Here is a 12,939-nt window from a genome sequence, read left to right as displayed (position 1 = left end):
ACCATACATTCATTTTTATATATATAGATTTTAATCGCCGTTGAATAAGAAATGTTTCTTTCACAAGAAATGTATAAAATTACAGTACTGTATTAGACTTACGGTAGCTAATTTACATACTGTACAGACGATAGTTAGCGTAAAATCTCCGTAGCGTAACGCCACGCGGCGGAAAAAATATATATAATTATAATAAAGTTACAATAAATTAAGTTAATATATATTTATATATACAGTACATAATTTATATATAATTAATATATAATACTGTCCAGACGATAGAAATCTCTCCGTAGTTGGCGCTACGGACGGCGGGAAAGTAGTTTGGCTGCCCGATGACGTTTGAGGTAATTATAGGGGGTTTTTTACTGTTTTTTACGGATACCGGTCACAATTTTTTCGTAGTTTTATAGGAATCGTAATTATAGGGACCGTAATTATAGGGGGGTCGACTGTACAAACTTCTGGTGCAAACCAGAAGTTTACACCAAATGTTATAATTATGTATAAGTTTGAAATAATGTGATTTCTGGTTTGCACCAGAAGTCACATTATTTCAATTCAAAAATTTCCCCTGAAAGGAGTTAAAGATGACTGGCACAGCTCTATTGCTAAACAGGAAAAGTATTATGTACAGGGGCAAGACACTACTAATTTGAGGTGGAGAACATTGTCACAATGCCAGGCTACAATTTTTAATGTCAGAATAAAATAATTGCTTGTTTACATTAGAAAAAATTTAATAATGACTGAAGACAGTTCCATTCTATTCCATATAAATAGGATGAAACTGTAATTATATTATACAAATTTTTAACAATTTATTATAGTTATTAAAAACTGATAAGTAATTATTTTTATGATATGCAAGAAAGCCATACCTTATCGACGTGGATGTGCCAGTACTCGTCATGAACGGTTTTTGGCGGACGATTTGTCATTTGAGAAAAAAACGTCGGATGTGTGAGATATAAATACTGAGGTATAATCCCAAATTTAAAAGCAATAATTTCTTTTATTTTATTCTTTACATTTCTAAATAAAAATAATAACCAGAATAATTTGTGTTAGTCATAAGAATATTGAAATTTTACATCATTAAAATTAAAAATCAAAAAATTCAAACCTATATACTTGGAAATCTTGATGTGTAAAAACATTCAAATTATTTTCTTTCATTAATCTATAAAAAACAAGATAAATTTTATTCTTTAATCTGTTGTTTAAGGGATTTATTTAAAAATTATAACTTTTTAATAAATTTAAATTGTAAATTAAAGGAGTCTCCTCAAAGGATGCCACAAAAGTGCATCAAAGTGTGTACAGCCCTTCCCTATTCCTGGTCAAGACGGACAATCCCATACTCTTGGGTACCCATTGAAAAGAAGGCAGATATCTACATAGTCTGGAACAGGTAGAAACTAGCTGCTAGCAAGATACTATCCCAACTTGTCAGCTCAATTGTCTAACACCATTGAAACCTTAACTATTTCCTACAATTATAAGTGAATTTTATTTTGACTAACAATTTTTAAACAAGGGTAATTGCAAGAAATTATAGTGATAACCAACAACTTTTTGTATAATTAAAATTATGTAACTTTTCAATTTCATTAATGACGAAGAGTTGCTTCTGTAACAATTCCACAATTTTTTTTTTTTTTTGAGTTTTGTTTCTGTCAAACATATACAGGTAACCCTCGGTTTACGCCGGCTCAATTTACGCTGATTCACAATAATGCCACTGCACAATTTGCTGTTTCGCGGCGTAATTCCCCGATTTTCCCTATGCCAGACTGATTTTCATTTCAGTGCTGATGTATTTACCGAGCCGCAACATTGTACATTTGTTAAAACAAAGATTTTTATTGAATATATTTATTTTTTTCTGTTTAATATTATTAGGTATGTATACATTTGCATTAAATTAATATTAAAATACTAAGCGTTTAGGTTTCCACGAGTCAAGTTATTAAACTTAATAGTCCAATAAATGGCATCCGAATCCATAGTGCCAACGAATGTATCCCGTATCAGTTCGTTCAAGAAAACACCTTACGAAGCAGTAGCACTTCCAGCGATCACAAACTATCGTTAGTGAGACAAATCTACTTCTCACTGGCCAGATGATAGATATCGTCTGGCTGACAAGAAGTAGCTATCTCTCCTTAGCCACCTTCAATTTTTCTGCTCAAACTGACCTTATATATGAGCTATGGTGGTCAACTAATCAGTGTCTCCGCTCGTCTATAGCTCTACACCAGGTTAACGTATCCTTTCAACTATGGAAAGTTTGATGGATGAACTTTGTGAGTTAGACAATGATTGAGAGTGAAGTGCAAATGTAAAAAGGAGCATCATCGCATCCATTCGACCATATTCTGAAATTCTCAATGAAAGAAAACAAAAATGTAAACATAGATGGATAATTTTCCGAAAAATGTAAGAGATCCAAAACTAAAATTTTTTAATAAAAGGATTTCACTGTATTTTATGATAAATTTAATTTTTAAAATGTATTTTATTTGTATTTTGTATTATATTGTATTAATAAACAAAATTATTTGCGTATTTTTCACGTATGTAGAACCTAACCCTATACCTAAGTGTAACTATAGGTTCATTTTATGCTGGCTTTTGTAGGAACAGAACTGCAGTGTAAACCGAGGGCTACCTGTATATGCATTCCTCTCTAGTCATTTGATAAGAGACCAAACAAAATTAGATGACTTTATTTCTAAATACATATGTAATTTCAAAGATTTTTTACTCTCTGATTTGTAAATCAAAGAAGATGCATCAAGTAAATATATTTATCAAAAAGAAATTATAAATCACAATTGATAATTTTTAAGAGATGTAATAGTTTCAAGTTAGGGATTGCCAAAATTGACAAAGAATAAGTGCTATACAGACTTTTTACAAAATTTTTGTTCTATAAGATACACAGATTACAATTGTTACTGACTTTTGGCCAAAGATTAAATTGTTATCCTATTCAAACTTCACAAAAATTGCTCGTTTGAATAAAAATAAGAAAAAATTTAAATGAGCAGCTTATATTGCAATACAAAGTATAGTAATTAATCAATTGCTGTAATTTATATTGTGGTGTTCAGACTATGATGAAACTTGTAAGAATTTTTCTATGCATTTAAAAATAAAATCTGAATTGTCAAATTAATTTTTATTTATTTTTTAACATAATAATATTACTTGACATCAAAATAGTTGTTAATAATTCACAAATACTCAAATGTTTGTAAAAAAAAAAAATGAATTATTAAATATAATTTGTGAATTATAACAGAAATGCAAATTGTTTAAAGCTGGGAAAAACTATAAATTTAATATTTTTAAGCATACACACTTACTGGTAAACATTGACGAACGAACTACCTTGAGATACGGCTCCGGAATGTAAATCTAGAATTGATGCTCCTCCCGAAGACTTGCTTAATGAAAGTCCTTTCTTAGCTATTCTATAAAAAAGGGAAAAAAAACAATAAGAACTGAATGTGAAAATGGAAATATTATATACTTTTAATTAATTCTGTTATTATATGTAATACTAGCTGTTACCCGCGACTTTGCCCGCAGAGGTTTTGCAAGCAAACCCTATTTATATTCAGTATTTCAACAACCATAGTAATTGTTATATAACACCAACCACTAAGAATGATGAGAATTGCTCAGAATCAAATGAACTGTTTTCAATTTGATATATTTTCTGAAACGTGTACAATCGTTCTATAATCGAACCAATAAGCAGAAAGAAATTCAAATTTAAAACGGTTCGAATATTTGGTTAAAAAATCGAAATATATAAAAATATTTATAACAATGTCTGAAATGAAATGTTCTCCCCCACTGGGGAATTTCGACAAATCCCTTCTTAGTGTGCATTCCCATGGCGTACCCTACTAAAACACAGTTAAAAACAAAAAATTGCATCTAAAATATTACAGTAGAAACCGTTCTTCCGGTTTAGCCTTAATGCTCTCCCCCCGATGGGGAAAATCCCTTCTTCATGTGCGTTTCCATGACGTATCCTAACTGTGTACCAAATTTCACCTGTTTAGGTTCAGCGGTTTGCTCTGAGTGATGATGAATCAGTGACTCAGTCAGTCAGTCCAAGTAATTTTATATATATAGATTAAAATACTGAACTAAATTAATTTGCTCAAATTTTATTTTGTTAAAACTAAATGGATCAAATTTGAAATATAGTCAAACCCTCAAGTTTTGAATGCCTTGTTTTTTGAACAACTTGGTTTACAAACAAAATTTTGAACTCATTTTTGTCCTGATTACCTTATGATAACTTTGGTTGCCAAACAAGTTACTTGGCAGAGCCGATCATTGACGGTCAACTTCCTATGTTAAAGAACATTGACAGCCTGATCATTCAACAACAGGACTACTGATTCAAAAATTAGTGGCACCAAGATTGCCTCATGTCACAATTTCTATTCAAGTTCTGAATCTGTTTAGTTTGGATTTTTAAAATGGCATTGTTTGCAGATTGTTATTATGTGGTATCTGCAGATCAGCACAGAAGGCTACATTTTACACTCTTGGATGCTGTTTTCCTACTCGTTTTTTGAACGATAGGCTCACTTTTCTCTTCATACAGATGTTTGCCTGTGGAGGATCTGGTTTCTTTCTCAACACTTCCAGGAGTTCATATGGAGGTCCTCACTCACTGTTTGCAAGGAAAGAACCTACATTATCTTCCTCAGATTCCTTATCAAGCCTTACAGTAACATTTCATTATGTTTTTTGATATTAGGTACATACAGTATCACTTTTCAATTAGAATCATACCACTTCAAATGCGAAAAAGAAAAAAAAAAAAAAATATGGGATTATTTGCGTGAAGAGAGATGATTATGAGGATTGGTGATAGGATTTTTATTGATGAATATAAAAAAGAGGATAAATGTAGGATTCCTTATCTTCCTAGGGTGTGTGCTGTGTTAACCTGTCAAACATGACTAAAACAAAGGCAGCACTGAAACTGTTAGGAATGACTATTATTTCCAATTCCAGTATCTTGTTAACAGGGATACTCAGGAAGGAAGGTAAATGAGAATTTGGCCACAAAACTTCAAAAAAGCCTAAGTTAAAAGCGTTTGAAAATGAAAGGTGAGCACAGAGCTCATCCTCAAGTAACAGCAAGTTAAATTTACATTTCAATGCACATGTGAAAAAGATGCTATTTCTGGTTTTTGGTATAAGCCTCAGCTGAATTTAAATCAAATTAATTAATAAAAACAATGTTAATTGACATTAATGTAATACAAATCGCATTCAAGAAGTCTTAAATGTGATTAAGTTAAATTAAATTGCAAAAATTTATTAACAATATTAATATTTATTATTAGGTAGCCAGTTAATTAAAACTAAAAGTAACAAAATAATAATTAAAACTCTGGCCTTTACACAGAAACAAAAATTAAAAATAAAATCAAAATTAATTAATTTAAATTAAAAATTGAAATCAAATCAATTGAAACATAACACTTCAGAGCGTGTGGATAAAGTACTATTCTATCTTGATTGATTTGGTTATATTTCATCCAAGTAGAGAATAAATATAGATATACAGTATATATGATAATATATTATATTGCTTTTTTAGGCATTTTTATAAATGAAATACAGCTAAAAAGGTAAAAAAAGTTTGTTTTGGGGATCAGGAACAGATTAATCCATTCTGTATTGTTTCTTATGGGAAAATTTATTTTGTTTTAGAACAAATCAAGTCTGAAACCTGAGATTTTACTGAACATTTGGATTAATACAAAATCATTTCAAATTTTATCAATGCATAAATAATTTTTTATTAAAGTAAGTATTAATAAATAACGTTAATGTTAATAGTCCCATAAAAAATGCATTAAATAAATTAATGTTTTCAGTTTCTGATTATATATCATTTAAAAAAAATTGTCAAGCGTTTCTCCACATATTTTGAAAGACAAAGGTAAGTACAGAAACAAGATCCAAGTCATGGCATGACTTTATAGTCAAAAATTCATTTCTGAAATTTGACGATCTAACAGGTAATAAAAGCCACGTATTAGACTCTGCTAGAGTCAATTCTAACCCATGGCACAAATAGTGGAGTGTGTAATTTACATGATACAGCCAAAGAAATCATATTCTAGTTTTTTGATTTTTTATCCAATTTAACTTAAAAATGGATGTTTTGCATGGATGAGACAAATTAAATTAATGAGAACAAAGAAGTAATAATGCAATAAGAGTTTGAAAAAGAATACAGTAGAGCATTGATTATCCAAAAGTCAATCATGAGAAAGAATTCCAGTTGGCAAATTTAAATTTTTGCCAGTGCTGTGGCACTGCAATCTTTGGCTATGTCTTGGGCTACTCAAATATTTTACGTTTTTGATACTAAATTAACTTCTGAAGTATAATTTTTTATTGTTTTTATATTTTTCAATATATTCAGTTTGTTCGTATAAAATAAAAGAATAATTTTTAACAATACAATAGTCTTCGTTAGGCTTAACATCGACGAAAATTCAACGTGAAGCAACACGCAATGGAGAAAAATGTCAAGATGGGATAAATTAATATATATTTCCGTACATAATCTGTTACCCAAAACATCGATCTTCCGAACAACCACAGTCCCCAATTGATTCGGATAATTGACGCTCTACTGTATTAAGAAAAATAATAAAATGTAAATGTCATAATCCTTTGTTTATAGCTGTTGGGAATTATCTAACATTCTTAAACTATTCTAGAAAAATAAGTGTCATGAAAAATTATGGAAATTATGTCATTTAGTAATTTTAGTATTTTAAAACAGCTTAATACTTACTGTAATAATTGAGCACTTTCTTGAGGTAGAATAAGATCATCTGTTACTAAGCGACCACATAGCTGGGGTGCACAACCTGTTTTAAAATATTAAAGTAAATAAATAAATGTTTATTTTCTAAATATAGCAATTTTCACATTAATATAGTGGTATCTCGATATATGTCTGCTGTAGAATACGTCAAATTCAGAATATGTCCTGTTTGGACGAAACAAATTTTGCTCGGTATACAACTTTTGTTCGGTATACAACTTAATTCAATTATATGCGCCATCTATGAACAAATAGCACTATCGGTGTACCAGACCAGACTAGACGTTCGCGGTGCCACAATTTATAACTTTGTTAAATTTCTTCTGATTTTAATTTGTAATTAAAATTTATTATTTTTATTAATCATGAATTGCAAAAAGGCAAATGAAAAGCAACAGAAAACTAAAAAAATGACTAGAATCACAATGGAACTGAAAAAAGAGATTGTTGAGAAATACGAAGGTGACATGCGTGTTCGAGATTTTAACTGTTGCATACCGTATTCCGAGAACGACGATATCGACAATCGTGAAAAATAAAGACATTATTAAATCTGCTAATGTTGCGAAAGAGGTTAAATCAATTTCTAAACAGAGATCGAAGACATTAGATCGTGTTGAGAAATTGCTTTTGCTTTGGATAACTGAAAAACAGTGTGCTGGCAACAGCGTATCAGGAGCAATTGTTTGCGAGAAAGCTAAAAAGATACATGCTGATTTCATGAAAAATCAAGCAGGAACTAGACAAGAAAGCAAGCCAGCCATTTTTTTTACATGAGAACGGATTAATCATCTTTACATTACTTCTCATGGGAAAGGTTGGTTCGGTATACGTCCTATTCAGTATAAATCATTCGAGATTGCATACTATAATATCAGAAAACTTATTAATACACCTTATCTTGCAGCCGAAGTTTATAAGAAAAATTTCTAACGTTTTCAGTCTTGTTAAAAACGTTAGAAATTTTTATTTTAGAAATTTTAAAATTTTTATTTTAGAAATTAACGTTTTCGTTAGAAATTTTTCTTATAACCTTCGGCTGCAAGATAAGGTATATTAGTAAATTTTCCTATTCGGTATAAGTCCAAACATCAGGAATGGATTAAGGTCGTATACCGAGGTTCCACTGTATTTCCAATTTATATCGTTTAAGTTATATTAAATTATTATACCAAGTATAAGTAAGATAATTAAGTTGAAAATAAGATGCTGAAATGCAAGATAGCTAAAAATAGACAAAAATAAAAGTAGAGATGTACAAACACATACACTACATAATAAACATATGTATTATATCATTTTCCTTTCCCTCTCTGGCCAATTGTCTTTAAACTGGATGGATCATAAAACTCCTTGTAATAACTTAATGATTCATCTATATTTTTGGCATCCTCATTAATGAAATCAAGGATAATTTAGAGTTTACTATATATGATGTTAGAATACAGCATATTATAATTTATTTCATAAATAAATAAAATATGAAGTCAATAATCTTCACATACAAAAGTAAATTACACTAAGTTACCTGCCATATCATTAACATTGAACATGTTGAAATCTAATAATGCTGTACAAAATATGCTTGAGTTACTGATAACAATACAAAAATTTTTGTGAAATACATAATTACTGTGCTCTGGTAGTAATTATGTATTTCGCAATAACCTCATCACTCTCCATTCTAAAATATATATATTTAAGAGGAGTATAAAATGGAGCTCAGAAAGTGTTTTGTCTGTGATGAAGTTTAAAGCAACAGCATCAACACTAAATGTAATTTTTTTACAAATAAGTACAACTTGGTAAAGCCAACATCATAACAAAGCTGGAATTTTTAAATTTGATCTACGGGCCAATCGTCAGTTGCAAGCTGGTTGTACACTATATGTCAATCAAGTTTCTGACTGCTATTGGTTCACATTGATCTCTATGACAATTTTCTATTTTAGATTTAGATCAGTTTTAAATCCCCCTTGCATGACTATGATTCTAGAGGGCACATCTGAAATGCACCACGGGTGCTGTGTTGCCAACCCCTGATGTAAATCATTAAAACAACACAAAAGTAAATGCTTTATCGTTTAAATTGTTCAGTAATTAATGCTTAATGATTTCTTAGATTACAAACCATAATTTGAGTTATATCGAGTTGTTCGGAAAGTAAGTTTGTTTTTTTTCCACAGAAAAAAACACAATATTTTCATAATAAATAAATATTTTATTGAATTATATATCGACCATTTTGGTCAAATACCTGTTGTCATCGTTTCTGGTAATAGCATGATTTCACATTCATAAAAGTTTTGATCGTTGCTTACAAAAAACTGATCCAAGTGATTTTTGACATTGTCATTTCAAGTAAATGTCTTACAGTTAAAAAAATTTGTATAGACCGGAACAAGTTATAATCTGAGGGTGCTCAATCTGGCAAATATGGTTGGTGTGATAGTACATCCCACATAAGTTATAACAGTTTCTGACCAGTTACCAAACTTGTGTGAAATTTGACATTATCGTGGTAAAACACTACACCCGTTTTGCTGATCAATTCTGGCCTTTTCTGTTTGATGATATTACTCAATTTGTTTACTTGATGGCAGTACACTTTTGAATCAATTGTTAAATTGTCTGGTAAAAGCTGCAAAAAAACAAAAATTTTGTTAAAATCCCACCAAAGAGAGCATCTATCTTTAAGAACATGTGAAACCCATATATTAAGCTTTGAAATGAAACCAATTTGTTTCAAATAATCATAAACAGTTCAATTTGACAAATTTAATCTCAGTGATTTCACGTGTTTTTATTCGGCAGTTTGCTTCAATCAGTACTTTTATTTTGTTTTCATTGGTTTCAAGTGGCCATCCAGAACGTGGTGCATCTTCAATATTGAAATTGCCAGAACGAAATTTTGTAAACCAGTTTTGGCACTGTCTTTTTCTCAACACATCATCTTCATACATGTATCACAATTTTTTTCTTGCTTGAACAGCATTTTGATTTTTTGGTAATAAAAGAACAAAATATGCCAAAAATGATGCTTTCGATATTCCATATTTGATGGGACACAAAAAATAAACAATTGCATGAAATGAAATAAAATTTTTTACAAATAAGTCTTAAAATGCTAGCTGTCAAAATATATAATGATAATACGGTTTAGAATGAAAATGGCGGGAAAAATACGACTGATCTCTCTAGTGGTAAAAAAAACTGAACTTACTTTCCAAACAACCTAATATATTAAAACAAATGTACCCTTACCTTTGTACTTAAGAATTTCCTTTTTATATTTTTTAGAACAAGGAACTTCAAGTAATTTTTCCTTAACAGTTTCCGACTGTAAAGCAAATGATTTTTCAGAGTTTTGAGATGAAAAATATACCAGTAGCATTATTCCAACAGAAAGAGCTATTCTGGTGAATATCTTCTTCCATAAAATACCGGGAGTATTTCCATATTTTTGTTTTCTGGTTTCGGTACTGTAAAAATCATAAAATTCCTCCATTAAATTGAAATTTACTAAGCATTTACACATTTTGTGAAAAACTAAAGAACATTTGATGCTAGAAACAATTGATTCTAAATTTTTAATCTATTGCAGTTGTTTTGTGGAATTTCACATCCTGAAAAACATTTAATTTTTTTTATTGTTTATGCCAATTGTATGTATACTCATCTAACTGCAAATTTCTACATTTTATGTGAATTACTTGCTCCTCTATTTGAAGTTAATATTATTTCTGTTATGTCACATTACTCCTGAATGAATGTTTAAAATTTCAAATGTTCAAAAACTTTTACAATATGATATGCAACTCAAAATATCTAAATAAGCAGCTCAAAGCTCTATGTTATTAATTAAAACCAAACAAAACAATTGCTGTAATAAATTACTTAGTAACTAACATATCAAATTACTTAGAATTTAATTATTAATAGTGGCAGAAAATAGTCTGATTCATTTATTACAGTAATCATTTGGCTTTGATGAACTCAAAATAACTTTTGAATTTTCCAAACAACTGAAAAAAGAAACATTGGAATGCAGTGCCAACACTCATGTTCCATTTTTTGCAAGGATTCTGACTATGGGATGTGTAATCCCAAAAAATCTTGATTAAAAAAATCCGGCAACAAGTTGTTTAACTTTTCTGGCAACATTTCAAATTATGTGTGGTGTCATCTGTTATTAAAAACACAAAAAGTTTTTATTTTAAAAACTTTTTATGTTTTTAATTATAATAAAATTTCAAAAAGCTTAAATTTGAGGGTAGGGACAAGTTTTATAAAAAATTGTAAATGCTAATAACGAGTAGAATTGTCATTAAGTCCAACTCTACTTGAAATATGGCACACGACCCCCTCTATCTCCAACCATCAAAATTCAATAGCATCTATCTCCCTAATATACAAACCTCAGTGCAAAATTTCAGAAATTTTTGATGAAAAGCACAGAAGTTATTAAGCTTTAAAGTGGGTGAACAAAATTGTTCCTCCGCCCCAAACATAAAAATCCATCTATACAGAAAAAAACCTTGAATTTTTTTGCATTTCTGAATGTTTCAAGGTTGCGAGTCCAAAAATGGGGGTCAATTTTTGACTGATTGTTATATGTAACAGAAGGAAAATATGGCAGAGTTGAGAGAGTAAAAATAGACTACTTAATCTTTTCTAGCATCAACTGTTCCCTAGAAATTTATTATTACAATGAATTAATAAACTCAAAACTATGGCTTGTTCTAGACCACTGTTTCTTAACTGCTAGTGCACAAAAAAATATTTAACTGTACTGATACTTGGCAAACTTGATTTTGGGTGACATTTAAGTACTAATGTAAAGTTACCATACATACTTTGTTATATAGACTAGGTAAGCATATATAAGCAATAATTTGTAATTGCTTATACTTATGAGTCCATGTAAAATTATTCATGATGAGGAATCTTTTTGATGATCAGAATCAACTGCAAAAATGAGTAATAACATATTAAATAGAATACCAGAAATTGCTCTTGGCTAAAAAATCTGAGAGTTGAATTGACTTGCTTACTCCTACAATAGTTGATACTGATACTTTTTTGATACCAAGTACTTTTTTACTCAATACTTTTGGGCTGATACAGATAGATAAGGCCTGTCTGATACCAGGTTTTGCAGCTGAATCAGAAATTGAAATGGAACTTGACATTATTTTCAGTTAAGTTAAACAAAAAAGAACACATTACACCAAATGCCAAATAAATTGCACTATAAACCTATTGTCTGGTGTTTCTGACACTAGACAATAGGTTTATAGTGCAATTTACTTGTTAAGTTAAACTTATGTAAAAAATATTAATGATCAAAAATCAATAAACGTATTACATCAAATTTCATTTCGTATGCTTATTCTGTCACTTCTTTCTTAATTCATAAACCAAGTGATTTTGGTACAGCTCTTTTCCAAATTTCAATTGTCTAGAACTGCAACAAACCAAGTAACTAAGCTAGCATTTGACACATTTATTATTATTCTCTCTCTAATATAAATTAATTTCGAATCACACCATCTTAGTGATTCCTCTTCAGTATTACATCTAAAAATTATACAATACTTTAAAAAATAAGGATAAATACAATTGAAATTATTCAAAGTAAAAACGTGATTGATTACAATTACTTGTGTAACAAATGCATTCTCAAGTGATGTTTGAATGAGTTCACATTCACCTATTAGTGGAATACGTCTGACGAGTACAGTATATTTTAACTATTGGTGAGATTTACAGTATTTGTACAGTCATACATATAACTGATGTATCCATCAAGTGATATTTGCAAGCTTTGACAATTAACAACTGCTGAAATACTTCTGATGACTAGTGCTGGCTACATTACTATACATATGTTATTATATATCCTATTATAATACATACATTTAAAAAAATAATTAATACATAATTAATTCACTTAGTTCTGATCAGTATTTATAAATAAATATTTAGTTAAATATTACGCAGTATTTTTGTTTATTAATCAACTTGGACCACCAGTGATGTTTAAAATG

The 12,939-nt window shown here is 29.7% G+C and overlaps 1 protein-coding gene across 2 annotated transcripts in view; it reads right to left on the bottom strand.

Annotated features, from left to right (window-relative positions):
• LOC111638754 (2-oxoglutarate and iron-dependent oxygenase domain-containing protein 3-like) overlaps nucleotides 1-12,939 on the bottom strand; it is a 44,029-nt gene that overhangs the window by 15,491 nt on the left and 15,599 nt on the right. For both annotated transcript variants that reach the window (XM_023384516.1, XM_023384510.1), the window contains exons 2-6: nucleotides 10,154-10,371; nucleotides 6,857-6,932; nucleotides 3,375-3,482; nucleotides 1,127-1,183; nucleotides 882-1,035 (exon numbers count right to left, since the gene is read on the bottom strand). In XM_023384516.1, the coding sequence (XP_023240284.1) occupies nucleotides 882-1,035; nucleotides 1,127-1,183; nucleotides 3,375-3,482; nucleotides 6,857-6,932; nucleotides 10,154-10,283 (525 nt within the window). In that variant the 5' untranslated portion in view covers nucleotides 10,284-10,371. The remainder of the gene's footprint in view (nucleotides 1-881; nucleotides 1,036-1,126; nucleotides 1,184-3,374; nucleotides 3,483-6,856; nucleotides 6,933-10,153; nucleotides 10,372-12,939) is intronic.

Source organism: Centruroides sculpturatus, unplaced genomic scaffold (assembly GCF_000671375.1).
Source record: "Centruroides sculpturatus isolate CEXI.00-Female unplaced genomic scaffold, Cexi_2.0 scaffold90, whole genome shotgun sequence".
NCBI classification, from domain to species: Eukaryota; Metazoa; Arthropoda; class Arachnida; order Scorpiones; family Buthidae; genus Centruroides; species Centruroides sculpturatus.
This window is presented reverse-complemented; position numbering and strand designations above follow the sequence as displayed.